This window comes from Notolepis coatsorum (assembly GCF_963971535.1).
Source record: "Notolepis coatsorum genome assembly, chromosome: 2".
NCBI lineage: Eukaryota > Metazoa > Chordata > Actinopteri > Aulopiformes > Paralepididae > Notolepis > Notolepis coatsorum.
This window is the reverse complement of record NC_140166.1, coordinates 28,414,708-28,438,439: the sequence shown is the minus strand read 5'-3', so window position 1 is coordinate 28,438,439 and position 23,732 is coordinate 28,414,708. Positions and strand designations below refer to the sequence as shown.

Here is a 23,732-nt window from a genome sequence, read left to right as displayed (position 1 = left end):
TGGTCTTAAAATGTTTTTTTATCTCTTTTATCATAACTTGGCTTTTATTTCTTTTATCATGAGTTGCTTTTAAGGGTTTGCGGATTTTCTTTTAACATTAGTTAACTGTATGAGTTGTCAGGTTAGGTGTTTTTATAATTTTTTATTTTTTTTAGAATGCGTCCTGTCAGTGTACATGTCCATTTGTGTTTCTGTGCCTTTTTATGTTCCATGTATGGACCACAATGGAAACAAGCCTTGGCTTTATTGTGTTTTATCCATTTTTGACCTGCGTTATTGACACTGTTATTGTCTTGTCTTTTAAAATGTTTTTTTTGTCATACGATTTGTGTCAAAATAAAGTATTCAATTCAATAAAAAGTATTCAACATGTACGTGTGGACTCAGAGCTTTAAAATAAGGTATTATTTGTGGGAATTGAGCAAATATTTGGCTCAATTAGTTTGTTAAACGTTCAGGAAAAGATCATTATTAAAGTTCTAAAGCTTTAAAGTTCCTGGAGCTGTTCAGAGAGATAGCGTAAAAAATTCCTGATCCCATAATGCAAAGTGGCCTTGGGGGGGCCATTGAAGATGACCGAAGGATTACCTGGGGGGGGGGGGGGGGGGGGGGGGGGGGCTCAGCTTAATGGGGCACATTCAACCCACTGCCACTGAAGCAGGTGCTGCTACTGTATTCTAGGTCAGTCTGGGCTGAGATGCAGTGAATTTCACCATAGTATCATAGATTCTGTATAACAGCGGATCACTGGAATAAAATGGCAAATTGGGTTTAGGAAAAAATAAATATAAGATATCATGTATGACAGATGTGCAGTGCATTATGACATTACTGTGATAGTGTTACACTTTATTTGCATAGCTAGTTAGTACATTTATTATGTGATGGATCACAGCCTAATCGCAGCGGACGGCTAATCTCCCTGCACTTGAGGACTGAGCGGCATAGGAGGTCCTTTGTCCCCACAGCCATCAGACTGTACAACAGCGCAATATAGTGCGGGGGACCCTGACCTCTGACCTGTTCCCTGTTCCCCACACACACCTGTTTTTAATTGACATTGATAGATATGATTTAGTTGGATTTTATCATGTGCTTATTTTTAACCCATGATGCAGACATAAGTGAAACTGAATGTGAACTGTCAACATCTGTATGCTGTGTGAGCTGTGAGATACCCTGAATTTCCCCAAGGGGATTAATAAAGTATCTATCTATCTATCTATCTATCTATCTATCTATCTATCTATCTATCTATCTATCTGTCTGTCTGTCTGTCTGTCTGTCTGTCTGTCTGTCTGTCTGTCTGTCTGTCTGTCTGTCTGTCTGTCTGTCTGTCTGTCTGTCTGTCTGTCTGTCTGTCTGTCTGTCTGTCTGTCTGTCTGTCTGTCTGTCTGTCTGTCTGTCTGTCTGTCTGTCTGTCTGTCTGTCTGTCTGTCTGTCTGTCTGTCTGTCTGTCTGTCTGTCTGTCTGTCTGTCTGTCTGTCTGTCTGTCTGTCTGTCTGTCTGTCTGTCTGTCTGTCTGTCTGTCTGTCTGTCTGTCTGTCTGTCTGTCTGTCTGTCTGTCTGTCTGTCTGTCTGTCTGTCTATCTATCTATCTATCTATCTATCTATCTATCTATCTATCTATCTATGTGGGTTTGGATCTATGTGTATTCCTGCATGCTTTGGATGTATCCGCTCTAAAAACACACCTCTTCACCAAGGCTTTTCCCCATCAGTTAGTTTAGATTAGGTCCATTATCCCTTACCTTCCCTCATCCCCCCCCCCCCCTATTTTCCTTGCCCTATTTTTTGTCCTGATTGTGAAGCGACCTTGGGTTCTATGAAAGGCGCTATATAAATTTGATCTATTATTATTATTATTATTATTATTATTATTATTATTATTATTATTATTATTATTATTATTATTATTATTATTATTATTTTGGTTTTCTCTTGTTACAGTAGCTGTCAATCACCAGACATCAGTTAATTGCCATGCAGCATGGCAGGTGTGTGGGCTTGATTGCCACCTGATTGCTGTCAAGTGTGCAGTGCCTTTAAGTAGGCTTGGTTTCCTGTGTTCAGATGCTTGTTCATTTCTAGTTTTCCCTCAGTAGTAGAGGAGTGTCCCAAGTTCTGTTTCTAGGGTTTTCTCAGTCTGTAGTGCTTTTTGGTTTCTGCTAGGCAGTGGTGGTTATTTGGGGGTTTTCCCCATTTCCTTTATCCTGGTGTTTTGTGTTTTCTATAGCTTCTATTTTTATTTATTGTGTTTCCCCGTCGCCCTATCTCATCGCTCTGCGATTCCAGTGGTTACCCCTCTGGGGTAACTTTAAGATTCCCCTCTTTGTGTGTGTCTGCGTGTGTGTCCTACACCCCCCCCCCCCCCCCCAATCCTGACACATATCCATTCACTTACTGTACATGAAGTGGTTAGCATTAGCTTTGGTGTGCTAACACGTTTGAGCAACTCTGATTCGTTTTTCTCAATTGCTTTGGTGCATTTCTCTGATCAGAATTAAAGTTCTCATAACTGTTAGTTCAACCTCCACAACATTTTGTAATTTGTGCACATCATAGTAGCAGTTTCTCATTCCTCTGAACAAATTGCAAATGCTTTTGGACATGCATCAATTGCTTTCATACAATTCTCTGCTGTTTTATAACATTATCATTTGCTTAGGTCATGTCAGTCAAAATGAACTATACTTATGACTGCTGAATAGTCATTCCCTATAAAACTAATAGTCCTCATTTCATTGCTTGAGTCATTACATATAAATATGTTGAACTAGTTGTCAAAATCTGTCAAGCTAATTTTATACATTTCTTTATAATTTTTCCCCTGAATGGAGCTGGATGCCAGGGAATCGCTGCACACATTCATATATGTTGATGAGGCGGGTTTCAATCTGGCAAAAGGTAGAAGGCGTGGAAGGAATCGCATTGGACAGAGAGCAACCACTGATGTCCCAGGCCAACGAGGAGGGAATATTACAATGTGTGCAGCCATCTCAGAAAACGGCGTCCTCACCCATATGCCCCGCATTGGTCCATACAACACACAACATCTGCTGACCTTTTTAGACACTCTTTACAGGGACATAATCCCTGAGAATGAGAGGGGTCTAAATGGCGACCATCTGACCAAGTACGTTGTTGTATGGGATAATGTGCGTTTTCACCACGCAATTCTGGTCACACAGTGGTTTGCAGCACATGAAAGGATGCTGGTGGAATATCTCCCTCCCTACTCCCCATTCCTGAATCCAATAGCCAGACAGACAGGAACGTCTGGATGTGAATGAATGATTTACAGTACTGTGTATGTTGTATGTTCCAATTCAGTTCCAATATGTACTGCAATATTGTTTACAGTTGTGCACAGCTCTACCCAAAGGCCAAAGGGTGTTTCTTATGTTTGTTGTAAATTAGTTTGTATTTTTCTTTTGCACAATGCTGTGAACAAATTAAAATTGCAAAGAGCATATGCAGTAAAAATGTGAAACATACGTGTCTTGTACTCATTTACCTCACTAAATACAGCAATGTGTAACTGTAGATTTCAAATGGCTGTGCAAATAGTGTATAGTGCTGTCTTGAGCATTTTCAGAAAGTGTCACCAAGATCTGACTTTTTTTGCATTGGAAAACACTTACTGTCATAATGAAAACATGGCAAAGCCATTTGACTATCTTGTTCATAAACAATGGTGTCAGGACTTTTCATTTTGATGACATTGACACTTTCATTGACATGAATACTTGCTTTTGAGGAATGAATTATCCATTTTGAGCAAGTGACACGCTTCTGCAGGTTACCACCTAGGTTTTGCAGTTTGTACTAATTGTTTTGAGAAATGCACTAACAGTTATGAGAACTTTAATTCTGATCAGAGAAATGCACCAAAGCAATTGAGAAAAACTGTAATACAGATATTTGGGTGATGAGATCGGGTCATGATCCCACACTCCTTCACGGCGGCATTTTACGGTATTTTGTTATTGGTTTGAGTGACAGCTTCCCACCACAGTTAGGACAGCCGAAACCCGACCAATCTTTCGCCGTCAACTAAAGACACACTTCTTCAATCAATACACTAACCTTCTTACTGGAACAGTGCATGATAGTGCACTATCAATATCTGAAATGAAAAAAACAAACAGAAAGAAACCCACATACCTACTTACTGTCTTATACTATCATGCACTCCTCTTCCTACTATACTAATATGTCTTTACTACTATGCACTCAACACTGCAGCACCCAAGTTTCAGCGCTGTTTGATGAACATTGTTACTCAGCTGTAAGAGTCGTACCCTTCCTGCTGAGTTGTCGTGCACAACTTGTAAGTCGCTTGGGATAAAAGGGTCAGCTAAATAACAATGTAATTTCAGATATTGATTGAAGAAGTGTGTCTTTAGTTGATGGCGAAAGATTGGTCGGGTTTTGGCTGTCCTAACTATGATGGGAAGCTTATCGACCCCTGCCCGTCTGACTACCCTGCCCTCACCCTGGACTGTATGAGATCCCCCTACGTGTCACTCGATTCCTGCCCGGATACCTGACGACCCCCTTTTCTCAATAAATACACCCGTGCTGGGTTTTAACGAGACCTGTCTACTTTTCTGTGTCCGCATATTGGGTTCAATATGCTCAGCCGTGATAGAACAAAGGTTTTTATTTCCTAATCATTTCGGTCACTTGTATTGTATTCACAATTTCACATTTGCAGTCCTGCCTCACACAGCTACTGCAGTGCTGAAACACCACACGTTCTGGCGTTCGACTCCCGGGTATATAGATTGTTATTATTACACTTGAAATCATAATGTTATTCACATCAAAATGGAAAAGCAATATCATTACAATATTATAATATCTCGTCAGAAATTTTTATTAGAAGGGCGGCTGGGTGGCGCAGCGGATATTGCGCTCGTCACCAACGCAAGAGACACCGGGTTCAACTCCGGCTGTCGGCGTTGCCTCCGGCTTGGGCCAGCCGTCATACTAACTCAATTGGCAGAGTTAGCGGGTGGAAGTCGATGGGTGGTAATCTGGACGTTGTGGACAGCGACTCCTACAGGTCGGTTGGGGACGCCTGCACAGCAGAGACAGGAAATAGCGGGGGTAGTGTGAGCCTCCCACACGTTACACCTCGCCAATGAGAGTCCGCGCTGGCAGGTGACAGGCTGCCTCCTCGTGTACCGGAGGGGACACGTGATGCAAGGCTTCTATCCTCCCTACAACCGGCCAGTGGGGGGCATATGCGAGCAACATTCAGGACAGGGGAGGGAAGAATTGGCACAGAGGAATTGGGATGGGAGAAAAATAGAAAAAGAGGAGAAAAAGTGGATATTAAAAAAAAATACATTTTGATTAGATCAGAAGGAGTTTGTGTCACAAAGGTTCTAACCGAGAAAAATAGAGAGAGGTAATGAGAACGGGCGAGAGATATTCACTGCGACACCATAGGGATAACAAATCCACAGCTGTCAATTCTAAATCTGTCAATCAAAAAACTGTTCAATTCTAGTCCATTCCATTGAATAAACAAAGGTTGGCTGTCTAGAATTGACTTTCAGCTCATATTAAACCATACTTCTTGCTTTGGCCAGAGCTGCAAACTCTGACGCATTGAGCGTGAGACTCACGTGAATGACCCTCTTCATACAAACATGTGCAGCGCACATGACCCGCTGACCTTAAAATGATGCACGTGTTTACGCATCAACTCGCATCTACCTGTGATGATAAAAGAGCTGCGAGCCCCTCGATTACGTACATGTAGTGTGAATGTGCTCGCAGATCGAGTCAGTTTTCTCACGTTTTGTGTGTGTGTTACCCAAGCCTGTTTTGTAGTTGTTGACAGAGAACAGACAACAGATAAGGCAGAGCCAGAAGCAGGAAAAAGGAGGGAACAGCCACTGTTGTTTTATTTTAAAATGACTACATAAAATGTGTACTGTATAATGTAGGGTCAGTTTATCGCATTAATTCAATTAATTAATTACACAGCTAATTATCGTGTTATGAAAATGAACGCACAAATTATTAAATTTTTTTCTTTTTTAAAATATCATTACGTAGAAAAGAACGTAGAATAAACATTTACAGACTCCTTTTTTAAATGGTCCATTTGCATGCTCTTGGTATCTGATTCTAGGGACATCTATGGATCTCAGGGAATGTATTCCCAGTGTCAGAAATACTGTGTCTAGGCTTGAGTAAATTGTAATGAACCAAATGAGAATATCAATTCAAATATCCTCTCTTTTTTATTTTTTTTTTATCTTTGACTGTGAATAACACCATGCAAAAATTTACCAGACCTGAAAAATCTAAGCAAATTAATAAAGGGAAGATGATTAAACAGAAGGTTTTGTAGATACAGTTCTGAATTCTGCCATCCGGACACATTTTGAAATATGATTATAGAATATAGAATATCAGGCCTAAAATGGTTATGCAATTAAAATGTGATTAATTAGATTAATTAATTACAAATCCTGTAATTAATTAGATAAAAAAAATGTACCGCCTGACAGCACTAGTATAATGTCATTTGTAATTTGCATAGGCTAATTGGGACACACGTTACTCACTACTGTAATCTGTAATCATTTAGGCTACTCAATTTAAAAAATGTACTCCCTATGTTACTATTACTTAAAAGTAGTTGGCCCCTAGTTTAAATGTTGGAAATTGGAAAACAAAGCACTTAGAATGGTCGCCCTGTTATTGCACCTACCTGTGGGCAGGCACTACAGTTAATGCACTGTGGAGCACAACGCCTCATGGGACTGCTAATGTTCAAGTCTGTTTTTGAATGCTTGAATAATAGTTTTAGTGATGATGTGTTCCTGTTTTGATTGTTGCGTTTGCGTCGCCAGAATAGTGTCACAGTCTAACTATACCTATGAGTTGTACCTCATCCCCTCTGTTACCTTTTCTCTACTCTGCATTGTCTATGTATATATGTATATTGAACATTTTTGTTTTGTTTACACTTGTTTACGTACTTGACTTTCTATTTTATACTTATATTATACTTATTTTATACTTATCTATTTTATCTAACACACTCTCAGGAGCAAAACAGAAAGAAGCATTTCATATAAAAGTATTCTGTATTTCTGTATGACAACTAATAAAGAAACTTGAACTTGAACTATATTAACCACGACGATACCACTATACTGTTTGATGGCCTCTGACTCCTATACTGATTGATGGCCTCTGACCAGTGTTCATGTTCACATGTGTTGTTTCATGTGAATAAAGCAGAATGTCCTGGAGTCGTGTGGTGTATGATAGTGATGGGAATTACGGCTCTTTGAAGGGAGCCGGATCTTTTGGCTACGTTTTTTTCCAGGAGGCGTTCAATAGAACGGCTCTTGTTCTTTTTTTAGGGGCCGGGGGCTACTTGGTTTATCAGTCTTAAATCTAAATCTTTGGTTTATCCACGGAATAATCACTAGGATAATGATTCGGATACGATTTGGATCAGATTCAAACTTAGATACTTAAAAGCCACTGGAAACAAAGCCTTGAATCATTCAAATGAACCATCCTATTGGCAAGGGGTGTATTGTCAGAGATGGAGCCATTCAACCAGTGCTATTTACAAAACCCCCAGCACCTACAGGAGTGAGAGACATTACTCAATTGTATTGCAAAGATGCAAACTGTGAAGAGAGTTGCTACGCGTACATTAGATGTGTTTCTGGAGAGTGGAAAGTGCCAGTGCCTATCTGTTGACCTTCCCTGTACAGAGTTCTGCACCTGCTGTGCAGAATGTCAAAATGTGTCCCCAAATGTGTCTGAGGAACCGGACATTTGACATTCTAGTATCTATACTTGACCTCTCACAGAAACAAAAAACATCTTGTGTACACGTAGCAACTCTCTTCACAGTTTGCATCTTTGCAATACAAGTGAGTAATGTCTCTCATTTCTGTAGGTGCTGGGGATTTTTTTTTTTAAATTTACATCAGTCCTTTGCAATCCTTCCAATTGCAGTCCATGGAGTATAGGCTTGTGAATGTGCCTCAGACTACCAAACACAGGCACAATAAACTGGCAGGTCATATATGTTTAACAAAGGGCTGATACTGTATTTAATATTTGGATAGTTTGGATGTGAAATAGGGTTAAATTATTTACATAATTTTATGTAGGTTTTATTTTTGCCTTGGTTATTTAGTTTGTTTGTGTTTATGCAATTAGATTAAGTACTGATATTTGGGGGCAGCTAAGTGGCGCAGTGGGCAAGGCGCTCGCCACTAACGCAGGAGTTGCTGGGTTCGAGCCCAGCTCTCTGCGTTGCTTCCGGCTTGGCTGGTCGTTCATACTAATACAATTGGCAGTATTAGGGGGTGGGAAAGCCGGTGGGTGGGGATCGGACGTTGTGGACAGCGACTCCTACAGGTCGGTTGGTGCGCCTGTACAGCAGAATCAGGAAGCAACGGGGGCAGCGTGAGCCTCCCACACGTTACTCCTCGCCACTGAGAGATTGCGCTGTACAGGTGAAAAGATGCGACAGCTGCCTCCTCGTGTACCGGAGGGGACACGTGATGCAAGGCTTCGTCCACATTGCAGCCGACCAGTGGGAGGCATGGTCTAACAACGTTCGAGACAGGGGAGGGTAGAGTTGGATAATACGAAATTGGGATGGGAGAAAAATTGAAAATGGGGAGCAAAAGTAGATAAAAAAAAAAAAAAGTACTGATATTTGGGGCTACAGTATATAAAACAAATGTTCACCTGTTCAGCTGTTCAGCTGTTCATCCGGCCCCCATATTCTCTTATAAATTCATGTTGGCTCGCTGCCTCTCCTGGCTGCAATTGAACTGGCCTGTGATACAAATAAAACGCACCTCTGTCTCACTGCCCAGCAATACAAATGTCTCCACTTGGCAAACACACAGAGCGTTATCTGCATTGTGTTCTTAGCAACTGCGCACATACAATTACGGTTACATTAAACCCAGCGCTCGTGTGGACAGCCCTTTAGTCAACAGCCTAACCCTGCTTTCTTGGGCCATTGGAGGACGACCCAGTGTTTAGCCTTCAGCTTTATTTATTTTATATTTTTTTTTACTTTGAACAGCTTGTCAGTCGTCCGTTTTCAGTCGACTCAAGCCGTGGTATTATTTGGTTGTGTCCAATTTTACTTTATCAAGGGAATTGTTGCTAATTCATTATACCTACCTCTGAAATTGAAACCAAGGAAATTATTGGTTTTGCGCAAGATAAGTGAAAGCTGTGACAGAGATACAGAGGACCAGTTTAATTGCTAATCTTACAAACTCTTGTGGGTGAATAATGAATTGAAACCCAATATGTGTGATTAGTTTGCAAAGTCATCATTATCTTAATTAATTTCACATATCTACTCTGAAATAAAAAAAAAACATGGAAATAATTGGTTTTGCATGAGATAGCCGAGGTGAGAGATTGAGAGAGAGAGTGTGTGTATTGTACTTCATTCTCCAATATGAAATGTAATCTATAATAAGCTAATATCCATAAATGATGCCTCCTTACCCATCTTTTAAACATAATAGCCTTCCTTGTATTCATTGAGGCACCAAAGAATGAACAGAAGTGCATTTACAACAACATATTGAGCTGGTATGCCCAAAATGAATAGATAAACTAATTAAACTAGTGACCTCAGGAAAACAGTATTATGTGTCCAAGCCTTACAACTGTGACCAGTGTGAGAAGAGCTTCATTACCTCTGGAGACTTAAAGAGACATCAGCGCATTCATACAGGAGAGAAGCCCTATAACTGTGACCAGTGTGAGAAGAGCTTCAGTAACTAAAGAAACACCAGCGCATTCATAAAGGAGAGTAGCCTTACTACTGTAACATTGTTACTCAGCTGATAGAGTTGTGCCCTTCCTGATGACTTGTCGTACAGAACGTGTAAGTCGCTTTGGATAAAAGCGTCAGCTAAATTACTAAATGTAAATGTCCAGCCCATAAAAATCATCTATTTTTTATTCCGGCCCCCTTGGTGATTTTGTTTTAACACCCCTATGCTAGACAAATAGCTTTCTTCCTCCTGGGGTCATGAATGTGCACAGCAAATTTTATGGCAATCCAGTCATTATGTTTTTAGATATATTTTCTCAATTTGAAATCATGGGAATCCGGCCATGACTTTTGAAGATATGATGAGAACAGATCCCCATGTTCACACACACATGTAACAGTACAGGCTCTGCAAGGATACTGTGCTCATGTATTCGTACTGAGTTCCTTCTCTGGGATTTGCTTGTAGCTAAGAACAGGATTTACAAGCTCAGTGTGCGTCGTGTTCTTAAGGGCTTCATTTAGGATACATCTCATTGGTGATTTAGTTCACGTCGATTCTACAGACATCCTCGGATTTAAATAATTATAATAATAATAAATACGACAATATTTGTATCATTCAAAATTACGTTTTACATTAGTCATGCCGAGGCATCGTGATGTCTGAAAATAAATATAAGCACTACACGAACACTGCAAATGACAGTGAATAAATAAATAAGAACTAAACTCAATCGTGCGGATATACAGTATATAGTGGAATAGAATGAACACATCTACATTCTGCTCTCAGCACACCGCATTCCATTCATGTAGGCTATATATTTAATAATATATTGTAAATCTATAGTTTAATAGCAACGATGCACTAACGTACGTTACATACGTTGTATTGTACTTGTGCTATATAATGACAATACATTTGAATTTAATCTAATCTAATTCTGATCAGTCGCAAATCGCTTCCACGCTACCTGTTGAATATGGGGGTCAGCACAACAAGGTGTGCTGAGCCTTTCCCTTCCGGTATAAGGAGCTGTTGAATCAGTTTGCACATGGTCCTTCATGCCCTTATAAGGAGCTGGTTTCTGTATGCAAATTCAGGTGTACGAGAACGCGCTTTCAGTTTAACCCCTTAAGCCTGAGCGGTCCGGTACCGGACCGACAATAATTTCACGCCATAAATAGATCAATACAGTCCGTATTAATTAATGTAGAATTTTTCTTTCAAATGTAGCCAAGAGTAAAGACCTTAACACATTAGCGGCCATATTCCAGCACGGTCTTTATTAGTGTTTGCGCTGCCCAGGCAGCAATGGTTAATAGATATCATATCCGACATCACCGTACGTGTACACGTCTGTCAGCCTGTCTCATAACACGCTTCCCTCGGTTTAGTCCATTCTTCCACATTTCATGGGGGTGTCCATTACCGTATATGGTTAATCGGGGCGGTTCTGGTATGCAAATACTTAAAACAGTGCACGAGCTCAAACGTAGGACCAAGGTGATATTTATCATGACAGGTGTGCGTAGAACCTGTGTACGCACGTGTGATAAATCCAGTTTTTTTTGTGTGTGCACAGACTCTAAATTCTGTGCTTAAGTATGGAAATAGAACATTTTCTACGTCACATTGATGAATGAGGGCCGGCGTTCAGGAATCTGGAGGAGGACTATCATAGGTTTCCTCTTACTCTTAGAACTTCTTACGAGGTTATGTATGAGGAAACTTACGAGAATGTTAGTGAATGAGGTCCATTGTTAGAACCGTCATACTCAAATATAAGTACTTGGTCTGAAAAAAAGTGGTATATCGGGACATCACTAATTATCGTGATATTGATTTCTTCCATATCGCCCCCAACCCTAACACACACACACACACACACACACACACACACACACACACACACACACACACACACACACACACACACACACACACACACACACACACACACACACACACACACACACACACACACACACACACACACACACACACACACACACACACACACACACACACACACAAGAAACCTACACGTGTCCCGTCTCGTGTGCGACGACGAAGGCGGAGGAGAAGCCGTCCTCATGGTTCAGCGTGCAGCTCCTCACCGGGTGGCACATACCTGTCACTGGAGCATAGCCTGGGGGGAGGAGAGAGGAAGAGAGGGAGGGAGAGGAGAGGAGGGAGGGAGAAAGAGGAGAGAGGAGAGGAGGGAGAGAGGGGAGAGGAAGAGAGGGAGGGATAGAGGGAGGGAGAGGAGAGGAGGGAGGGAGAAAGAAGAGAGAGGAGAGGAGGGAGAGAGGAGAGAGGGAGGGGAGGGAGAGAGGGGAGGGAGGGAGAGAGAGAGAGAGAGAGAGATGAGGGAGAGGGGGGAGGGAGAGAGGAGCGGAGGGAGAGAGAGATGAGGGAGAGAGGGAGAGGGGGGAGGGGAGGGAGGGAGAGAGGAGGGAGGGAGAGAGGAGGGAGAGGAGGGAGAGAGGGAGAGATGAGGGAGGGGAGATAGAGAGGGGAGGGAGAGAGAGAGACGAGGGAAGGGAGAGGAGAGAGATTGGATTGGATATATTGCAACAATATTTGGACAAGAAAGAGGTGACAACCCACTGTTAAGTGGCACCTCAAAGAAATAGAACAAAACCTCAAGTGTTACCGTGTTCTAGACGATTTATTTAGGAGAGCGTTGGATGTAGGAAGGAAGGAGAGCTTGTAGCGGTTGCTCTTGTATCTACTTGCTCTGAACCGTCTCCCTGAGGCAGTGTTCGAATTATGAGGGGGCCAATGGGGGCTCAGCCCCCATAGCTAGAGTCTGAGCCCCCATAGTCAAGACCCCCTGTGGGGGTCTCTCAAAATTATATAATATATATATATATTTTTATGTACGAATTAGTATTATTTATGTTACCTAAATAAATTGTTAATAGATCATATTTTTCTTTTCAGTTTTTAAAATAACAGAGTAATTAATGTTGTGGAATAGGCTGCATTTCACCTCCAAGCCGCTATGCGTCGCCCATGAGCGTCGCCCATAAGTTTAACGCTACTCCAACCTAGTGAAGAAGAAGCAGCAAGCAGCTGCTGTAAACAGAAAGCTACCGGTCCGTGTCCTGCAACTGAAAACAAACACTAAACAGTACGCCACATGCCGCCCAAAAAATGGCTCAACCCGCCGCAAGGCTCTACAAAGCTGGACAGCTTTGGTTTTATAAAAAGGCCAAAGACTGACGCTGTTAGTGCAGTAGCTAGCAGCGCTACTGTCACTGAAGTTGACACTGCTAGTGCTAGTACTAGTGTTAGCTCTGCTGCTCCTGTGCGCAGTGCACCTGTTATTGTTACCGCGCCGGTTGCCACTGCCAGACCCGAGTCTCCACCACTGGGCCCTGATTTATCAACGTTGCGTATGCACAGATATGTGCGTAACCCGTGCGTACGATCATTTCTAAGCAAAGTGTGGGACTTATCAAATTGAACTTGTGCTTGACTTTGTGCGTATATGCTCACGCGCGAACAAGAGGTTGGCTTGCTTGTTTGGCACGGGGGCAGACACAGAACACCCACCTCCAAACGCGATTATGTTTTTTTTTTATTGTTTTTTATTGATCTTTTTCCCCCTCCTTTTTCCTCCGATTTTTCTCCCATCCCAATGTTAGTCGTTATGCCAATTCCAGGCCACGTGAGCGGATCGGCGCGGCCGAGAAATTCGCTCTTCGCTCTTTAAAGCTTGGTCCGCTCCGCTAATCGTTCATGTTGACCCCGCCCCCAAGTCGCTCTCCGCTCGCTCCCCGCTCACCTTGAATCGAGCGCTCCCCGCTCCCCGCGCCAGATCGCTCGGCATTTTTTTTTTTTTTTTTGGAGCATGGTGTAAATTAGCTCAAACTACAACAGTCTACACCCCCTGGGCCCCTTAACAATTGTTTGTATTGAGCCGCATTGTAATTGTACCCATTCTGCAATGTTAAATAACGTTGTTTATCCATTCACTAGCTCTATTAAGCGATGATAGGCTAGCCGAGCCACAATGCTATGGTCGCTGCCATTAACGTTAGCATGTAAGCTAACGTCAACAACAATGGCGTCGATACTTTTTCTAACAGGAGTGAGTGAAGGAGGAGGAGTGAAGCCTGAACAGGATATCACAGGTTCACCCTTCTCATTGGTTGAAAATGGCCTTCATGTTTGTACATCGCCATCTGTTGCTTTGGCATTGTACTGCATGTATATTACATCAACAGTGTTAAACCACTGTGAGCGACCTGGAGTGGATTGGAGCGGAGGAGAACTCTCGCTCCGGACGTCGCGCCGACTCATTTTAAAACCCACTCCTCGCTCACGTCAAAACCGGCCGCTCCGCGCCCCGCGCCGCTCACGCTCCGATCCGCTCACATGCACTGGCCAATTCCCAATCCCCTTCCTGGTCGCTGCACACTTACCCCCCACAGTTGGTCTGGGAGAGTGGAGGCTACCACGTGCTTCCTCCGACACACGTCCAGCCAATCAACCGCTTCTTTTCACCTGGCAGCGCGGATTCTCACTGAGAGGGCGTAGCGTGTGGAAGGATCACACTATCCCACTTAGATCCTATCCGTGCTTAGCAGGCGCCCCGACCGAACTGTAGGAGTCGCTGTTTACAACAACCCGGACCCACCCCGCCAGCTTCTCCCACCCTCTAATACTGCCAATTGTATTAGTGTGAACGGCCAGCCAAGCTGGTGACAACCCCGGAGCTGTGAGCTGGATTCGAACAGGCAAATCCAGCCGCTCCGGGGTTGGTGACGAACGCAATCATCGTTACGCCACCTGACCGCCCTAACGCGATTATGTTTCAAATAAAAAGCGACATACTATTATTTTGTGTCATGTTTCCAAATAAGATTGGCCACAGCGAAATGCTTTCTACTTCAATTTGTTGATTAGAATAGATTACCTCGCTCCGTTGAAACTTCACTGAGACTGAAAGTAAAAGACAGTATTTTTTTTTTGTGAGCTCCGCGCACAGACGTGATAATAATAATAATAACAACAATAATAATAATAGCTTCATTTTATATAGCGCCTTTCAAGAGACCCATGCAAGGTCGCTTTACATAGATAGGGGGGGGAAATAACAAAGTAATAAACATAGTGGACAGACACACAACATATAAATATGATGATGGGATTCAAGTTCGTGTTTTTATTGATCACATAGGCAGGCTATACATAGGCTACATGGCACGGTCCATCGTGATATTGTAAATAGATCGAGCAATAGCTGTTACTGTACCACCCATGTAGCTGTCAAAGCTCCATCACAAATGCAGTTATGTGAATAGAAAGGGATTCCACTGTCGTTGCTGCCGGGAGGAAAGGCATGCTGCATGTTTTCAATTAATTAAATAAAACTGATACTTTTTGCAAGGGTTTACTGACTGTCATACAAATAATCAACCAACTACTGTAACTTTTCAGTGCACGTTCTTATTTACATTGTGACAACAGCCTTCTGAGCTCCCGCACACAGACATGATGGAATTCAAGTGCAAGTTTGTATTGATCACATATAGGCAGGCTACATCATACATGGCAGTGAGATTCATTGTTCTTATATGCTCTCGTATTATTGTTTATATAGGCTACCCAATACCGACATCAAAATAGATTGTCTACAAATCATATGCAGCAGGTAGAAAATTGACGGAAAATCCGTCGTGATTTGGAATAAAATTGAGGAGAACTTTAATCCCTGGGTATTAATTGAACAAAACGGAAAAAGGCAGTCATATTCCAACACGGTCTTTATTAGTTAATATGGTCTTTAAGTTAATAGATATCATATCCGACATCACCGTACGTGTACATGTCTGTCAGCCTGCGTATTTCTCCATAACACGCTTTCCTCGGCTTAGTCCACTTTTCCACATTTCATGGGGGTGTTCCATTACCGTATATGGTTAATTACGGGCGGTGCTATATGCAAATACGTGAAACCGTGCACGAGCTGCAGCGTAGGATCAAAGTGATATTTATCAAGACAGGTGTGCGTACGACCTGTGTACGCACGTGTGATATATCCCTTTTTTTTGTGCGTACACACATTCTAAATTATGTGCTTAAGAACAAAGATAGAACACTTTCTAAGAATTGTTGATAAATGAGGGCCCTGGACTGTGCTGCTATTCATCCACCACAATGCTGGGGTCCGAGTCAGTGGAACTTTTGGAAAAATAAATATAGCTGGTTATTTGCCAAGGAGGGATGCATTGGCTGCCTTCCATGTAAAAACGCCAAGACATTGTTAAATAAATCATTTGGAGCCCATTTGGCAGAGCAGTGGATGAATGGGACTGTGACTAGCTCTCAGAGCAAGAAGTTGAGGAAGAAAATATACTTGCACAGTGATAGCATTGCTCATAAGCAAGCTATAGAAATAGAAAGTCAAAACCAGAAGGAAGTGCTTCCAAAAAAAGTTAGCAAAATCACATCTGCTTTGCTCAAGGAGACAGCCAGTTCATTCAGGGCAGCATATACTGTCGCTAAAGAAAGGTTGCCGTATACCAAATTGAACCCCCTTATGACACTTAATGAGTTGAACGGTGCGACAGTCGGGCCAGCTCACCGATCCGATCATTCTTGTGCACAGATCATAGAGCACATTGCCACAGAGATGAAAAAAAACATTATTTATTTCGATTTATACAAGTATTTATTTTATGTTCATTTTATTATCAGATGATAATGTTACTTACTGAATCCTGATAAATGCTGCTGTTGTGCCATACAAATATTTATTTTCCATTCGATTATTTTGTTAGTTTTTGATTTATAAGTGCAGAGACAAATAAATGTTAATTCAAGTTCATAAATTTGGTCACATTTTTCAAATTAAATTGTTGTATTTTATCAGATGCAAAATGCAAATAAGTAAATATGGCATTATATATCAGAGGTGAGTAAGAAAATGAACAAATATTGATGGTTAAGAATGAGACTGAATAATGTCATCACACAATAGTCTAATAGCAGGGGGCCCCCATAGCTCTCAGGTTATAATTCGAACCCTGCCCTGAGGGAATAACTTTGTATTCAGGATATAGAATATGAGAAGGGTCCTGTAAGATTCTCTGTGCCTGGCTGACCACTACATTCTCAAAGATTTATTGGAGTGACGGATACTTAAAGCATGTACATCATACTACATACTGTTCAGTACATCATACTACATACTATTGGAGCTTACTGTTCAGTACGTGGAGTGCAGTATGTACTACATACAATATACTTGGCCGTTCATAGCAGCAGAAGAGGAAAACAGTAGAGTCGCAGCTGTTTCCACTTGCGAGCTGTGCAGTCAGGATGATATACTGTCAGTTTAGCCAGAAAACACACAAAATGATGATCCAGTGGCCAGTATGTTGTTGAGTTTTATGTTTGTTTGGGACATTTTCGCTAACCCGGAACTGTAAATCATCCAGGAATTACCTGCTGAAAGAAATGTCTGATCAAAATGATCGTGTGGCAACCATCTGCTCGGTATTCCGTACTTCAAATGTTGGTGCTTTTGGAATTCATACAAATCTCTGTTGCATACGGTGTTCCACAGTTGTTGCATTTCAGTGTTTTCCCCTAAATTAAAGCCAGGCCAATGCTGTTGCTTAGGAGATGAAAGTGTTTCTTTGAGGCTTGCTGAAGGCAAAATACAGTTCCCTGGAAGAACAACACAGCTACAGAAATACAGCCTTGCGTTCAATGGATGACATGGTTATGGTGCAGAGCTTTCCCTTCACCATGTGCGACTGAGTCTCGTGGTCAGTACAGAGAGACTCAGAAGGAGCTTCAATCCCCAGGCCATCAGGATGCTCAATGACTCTAACATCAACCCATCCATCTAGTTCAAGTTTATTTATTATTTGTCATACAGAAATACAGAATACTTTGCATGAAATGTTTCTTTCTGTTTAGCTCCTGAGAGTGTGCTAGATAATAATAAGATAATAAGTATAATAAGTAAAAAATAGAAAGTCAAGAAGTCAAGTAAACACAAGTGTAAACAACAATTGTTCAGTATACCTCTATATACAGTATGTACATCTGGTACAAAAATGGTGAGGTATAGCTTAGCTTGTGGTGCCACTGTTGTGGTGGTGAGGTGCAATAAGGAATAAGGGATGAGAGATGTGCAGTTCCCTTATCAATCTACACTCACTGCACACACACACACACACACACACACACACACACACACACACACACACACACACACACACACACACACACACACACACACACACACACACACACACACACACACACACACACACACACACACACACACACACACACACACACTCACTTTAAACACACTCACTTTAGACTCATTGTCTGCATTTATACTTCATTGTACTTAGGTTGTATTATTGTATACAATTTTTTTACTGTATGAAGCACATTATCAGGGGCTCATACAGAACTAAGCATTTCACTGTAACGTACATGTACTTTATACATGACAAATAAAATCAAACTTGATATTGCATCCACTATTTGGCTATTCTGAAGAAGGTCAAATCTGTAATGCCGTCAACCCGCTGACCTCCAGACAAAAGCCCTGCTTGGTATCGCACTTTGTTTACATGTACCCAAAAAATCCAAGCCTGCTTGCCTCAACGACTACCGCCCTGTAGCTCTCACCTCCATAGCCATGAAGTGCTTCGAGAAGCTAGTAAAGGGCTACATCTGCTCCTCCCTCCCCATCAACATGGACCCCCTGCAATTTGCATACCGCCCCAACAGGTCCACGGAGGACGCCATATCCCATGTGCTGCACACAGCAGCATCACACCTGGACAAGAGGCAGGGGAACTATGTGAGAATGCTATTCATCGACTACAGCTCGGCATTCAATACCATAGTCCCCTCCATACTCATAGCCAAGCTCAGGGACCTGGGCTTGGGCTATGACCTCTGCCAGTGGGTCTTGGACTTCCTGACTGGCAGACCCCAGGTGGTGAGAGCAGGCAACTGCACCTCCTCATCCATCACCCTCAACATAGGGGCCCCCCAGGGCTGTGTTCTGAGTCCCCTCCTCTACTCCCTGTACACACACGACTGTGTGGCTCAGCGGAGTAGCAATACAATCGTCAAATTTGCTGACGACACAGTGGTGGTGGGCCTGATCTCTGCCAACGACGAGAGGGCCTACCTGGAAGAGGTCAAGGTCCTGGCGGGATGGTGCCAGGAAAACAGCCTCTCCCTGAACGTCAGCAAAACAAAGGAGATGATTGTGGACTTCAGGAGGTCGGGGGTCAAGGACTACAGCCCCCTCAGCATCGACGGGGCACCGGTTGAGAGAGTCAACAGCTTCAAGTACCTCGGAGCCTACATATCCGAGGACTTGACATGGACCACACACATTAACAGTGTGGTGAAGAAGGCACGACAACGCCTCTACTTCCTCAGGCGCCTAAGGAAGTTCCAAGTCAGCCAGAAGATCCTTAAGAACTTCTACTCATGTACAATAGAGAGCATCTTGACCGGCAACATCACCTCCTGGTTTGGGAATAGCACTGCAAAAGACCAAAGCAGACTACAAAGAGTGACACGTTCAGCCGAACGCACAATTGGAGGGGGGCTCCCCACCCTCCAGAACATTTACTACAAGCGTTGCAAGGGGAAGGCTAAGAGAATTATTAAGGACTCGAGCCACCCGAACAACTGCCTCTTTGAACTGCTGCCGTCAGGCAAGCGATACAGGAGTCTCAAGGCGAGCACAGAAAGACTCAGAAGTAGCTTCTATCCCCAGGCCATCAGGCTGCTAAACGAACAATGAATGAACACTACACAACAACAACCACCAAACACACATAGCACACACATCCACACGCACACACTCACTTTAAACAAACACACTGTAGCACCCACTCCACACACTTTATAGCACACACCCACTTTAAACAAACACACTGTAGCACCCACTCCCCACACTTTATATTTATGGACGAAGGATTGCACTACAACTCGTACACCTTACTGTAAATTGTACCTAAAATTGTACCTCATCCCATTTCTGCTTTGCACTAGATAGTACTGTACATTAGTACACTGCATAGTATTGTGTATTGTATATTATATGGTAACTCAGAACATTGTACATATGTCTATACCGAACACTGTGACCTCATTTTCTTCTTCTAAATTCATGCTATATTATGTTATTATGTTATTTGATACTATCTTGTCTAGCACAGTCTCTGGAGCGTAACAGTAAGAAGCATTTTGTATGAAAGTATTCTGTACTTCTGTATGACAACTATTAAAGAACTTGAACTTGAACTTGCTTGTTTTGGTCTGATGTACGGGTTGGTGTTGGACAGGACAGGGGATTGCTATTGCTGGTCACGCATCAGGCTCTGGCGAGAGAGGTGTGGATAAACTTACAGTGTAATAAATGTGAGCGTCTGTCTGAGTCGCCAGCACCTGGATATTTTTTTCTTTCTCACACAGAAAACTTTGAAGGTTTTCCTTTTCATATCATAAAGGAGGGTAAGAAAACAAAAAAGACAAACCTGCATGACCTCACCGACGCCCATCTTCAGAGACAAACTGCTTGTCTTTTCACCTGATCCCTGGGTGTGACCGATAGCTTGATTGAAGGTTACGCGTTATTAACGCACTAACTTTGACAGCCCTCATTTTTATATTGTCCTGTAATTAAAATGTTGTTACATTACCTACATTCATTGTCTTCCCTTCTTGCCTATACCTGTACGTCCCCTCCCCCAGTGCTGCTATGCCACTTGAATTTCCCCAAGAAGATCAATAAATATAATATCTTATCCTATCGATTTAACTTTACGTGGAAATAACATACTGGAATTCTTAATTTGGGTGGCGTTCCCCTTTAATGCTCGCAAAGCTCACAAATCCGATTGTGGTCGATTGAGCATGTGGTCACTCGAGCACGTCTGGGTGCATTTCATTAGAGAACTGGGCCCTGCCTTCGCATCTTCAACACAAAGCTTTCACATTTATATCAATCTGACCGTCTCCGTCCCCTGATGGAAGTGGGGTATTGGTCATGCTCTATAATTTCTTTCAAAGTTTGTAAAAAAATAAATATGAGGTAATTTCAAACCATCCCACAGAGCGACAGGAAGTGCTTAATGTCATCTTCTCCTCTGTACCACCTCGCGGCTGATGGAAATGTAACAATGAGCGAAGGAGCCTGCGGAATAGTGATTGTGAGATCATGCCCGGCCACCCCCACCCCTCTGATGGCACCGCACGGAGGTCAGTCTTCTGCCTTTGATAAATGAAATCCTATAGGAGGCCAAGAAGCCAATCACGTCTGTGATATGATTTCAATGGCGACACCTTTCTCTTGGGTCCGCGAGAGAATTGGCTTTGTTTGTTGACTGCTGCTCAGACAAGTGAGAGGGATAATTTACGTGTGTGTGTGTGTGTGTGTGTGTGTGTGTGTGTGTGTGTGTGTGTGTGTGTGTGTGTGTGTGTGTGTGTGTGTGTGTGTGTGTGTGTGTGTGTGGTGTGTGTGTGTGTGTGTGTGTGTGTGGGGGGGGGTTATTGCCCTGTCTACATATTGTTGCTGTGATGTACTACAGCAGTCATTATTCTATCATCCTGTCTGCAACACAGATGGGGCTTGATTAGGATGTGTCAGAGTCGAGGCCAAACTTTACTGCCTGGACTGAGAATAGGATCTATTGAATAAATTAAAGGGACAGTTTTCCACCTTTTGCTTTCTGCCTGTATCAGGTCGTGTTTTTGAGCCAGGTCATGTTTTTGAGCCAGGTTGTGTTTTTGAGCCAGGTCGTGTTTTTGAGCCAGGTCATGTTTTTGAGCCAGGTCGTGTTTTTGAGCCAGGTCATGTTTTTGAGCCAGGTCATGTTTTTGAGCCAGGTCATGTTTTTAAGACAGGTCATGTTTTTGAGCCAGGTCATGTTTTTGAGCCAGGTCATGTTTTTGAGCCAGGTCATGTTTTTGAGCCAGGTCATGTTTTTGAGCCAGGTTGTGTTTTTGAGCCAGGTCATGTTTTTGAGCCAGGTCGTGTTTTTGAGCCAGGTCATGTTTTTGAGCCAGGTCATGTTTTTGAGCCAGGTCATGTTTTTGAGCCAGGTCATGTTTTTGAGCCAGGTCGTGTTTTTGAGCCAGGTCATGTTTTTGAGCCAGCTCATGTTTTTGAGCCAGGTCATGTTTTTGAGCCAGGTCGTGTTTTTGAGCCAGGTCGTGTTTTTGAGCCAGGTCATGTTTTTGAGCCAGGTCATGTTTTTGAGCCAGGTCATGTTTTTAAGACAGGTCATGTTTTTGAGCCAGGTCATGTTTTTGAGCCAGGTCATGTTTTTGAGCCAGGTCATGTTTTTGAGCCAGGTCATGTTTTTGAGCCAGGTTGTGTTTTTGAGCCAGGTCATGTTTTTGAGCCAGGTCGTGTTTTTGAGCCAGGTCATGTTTTTGAGCCAGGTCATGTTTTTGAGCCAGGTTGTGTTTTTGAGCCAGGTCATGTTTTTGAGCCAGGTCGTGTTTTTGAGCCAGGTCATGTTTTTGAGCCAGCTCATGTTTTTGAGCCAGGTCATGTTTTTGAGCCAGGTTGTGTTTTTGAGCCAGGTCATGTTTTTGAGCCAGGTCGTGTTTTTGAGCCAGGTCATGTTTTTGAGCCAGGTCGTGTTTTTGAGCCAGGGCCCCGTTCCATGTACCGGGATAACCGAGTTAGCCGGATAACTTTAGCTGGATAACTGTGTTAGCCTGACTTTCCGATTTCATGTACGTGGATTTCCCAAATCACCATGACAACATATCCAAAAGTTTGAGCCTGCTCGAAAGCAGAGTTCAAGTTCAAGTTAGCCCGATCACGCAGAGCCACGCCCCCGCAAAGAAGTGACAGCTCGTTTCCTGAAACTATTCCCACAGTCTACGATCTGCATTATACCATTCTGAATTACGTTTTTGTGCTCCATTCTTCCAGAGGGGGCTTTTGAAATGTAAAATAGACCCAAAATGCTGATATTAAATTCACTTTGTCCTAAATAATGCACGTTATATATACCGTGGCGACGGTGGCGCTCGCTCGTGCGATGTACACAAAAATGTGGTTATTTTAATTGTAACTGGGATTAAGATGTCTGATGAGATGCGCTGTTTGACGGATTTGAGAAATTGAATGAGCCGTTGACGTCACATGAATGAATGAGGATAAAGAAATAAAACGTCATTCAAAATAAGGAATATTCTAAACACGGGTCTCTCGTTCATTAATGTATAAACAATGAATTTATCCCATCTGGCACAGTGGCCCAGCGGTAGTGCTCAAGACTCCCAATCTTGCGACCCGGGTTCTAATCCCGGAGTTTCCAATATGATTTTTTTGAATATAATATTAATGATTATACGCCAAAGTAGCCTGGTTTTAAGTTAAAATATTATAAATCTACATGCATTGAGGATGTCATTCTTTATATAGCTCTCAACGTGCACCAAATTGAATTATTCCTATATTGCAAAAAGAAGGACCCCGGTCTTGAACCCGGGTCGTCCGTGTGGAAGTCAAAAGAACAACCCGTTACACCACAGAGTAGATAAGTAAAAGATTGACTATACATCAATCAATGGGCAAGAAAGCCGTCTCGTAATTCTGTATAACAGTTAACTAGTTATTTTCGCTAGCAAGATCTCATTTGATTATTCAATCCAGCAGGCAAGTTTAAAGAAATATAATCTGATTGATTGAGGTAATGATGGACTTAGAATTAGCCTATAGATAACGCATTTAACTTGTCGGCGAGGCGATTGAGCCTATTGCAATCTGTCAATAAAGTCTTAAATCAATTAATCAATCAATGCCGTTGAGAATCAGGGTCTCTGCCATCGATACGTGCTGGCTTTCCACCTAAAACGGGAGCGCGCATCTAGCCTGACTCTCAAGTCTGG

General features: G+C 42.5%; 1 protein-coding gene across 1 annotated transcript in view; it reads right to left on the bottom strand.

The window, feature by feature from the left end:
* adamts3 (ADAM metallopeptidase with thrombospondin type 1 motif, 3) overlaps positions 1-23,732 on the bottom strand; it is a gene marked incomplete at its 3' end in the record, with an annotated part of 357,741 nt that overhangs the window by 129,618 nt on the left and 204,391 nt on the right. Inside the window, exon 8 of the mRNA XM_084307667.1 lies at positions 11,859-11,964. Coding sequence (XP_084163793.1) covers positions 11,859-11,964 — 106 coding nt within the window. The remainder of the gene's footprint in view (positions 1-11,858; positions 11,965-23,732) is intronic.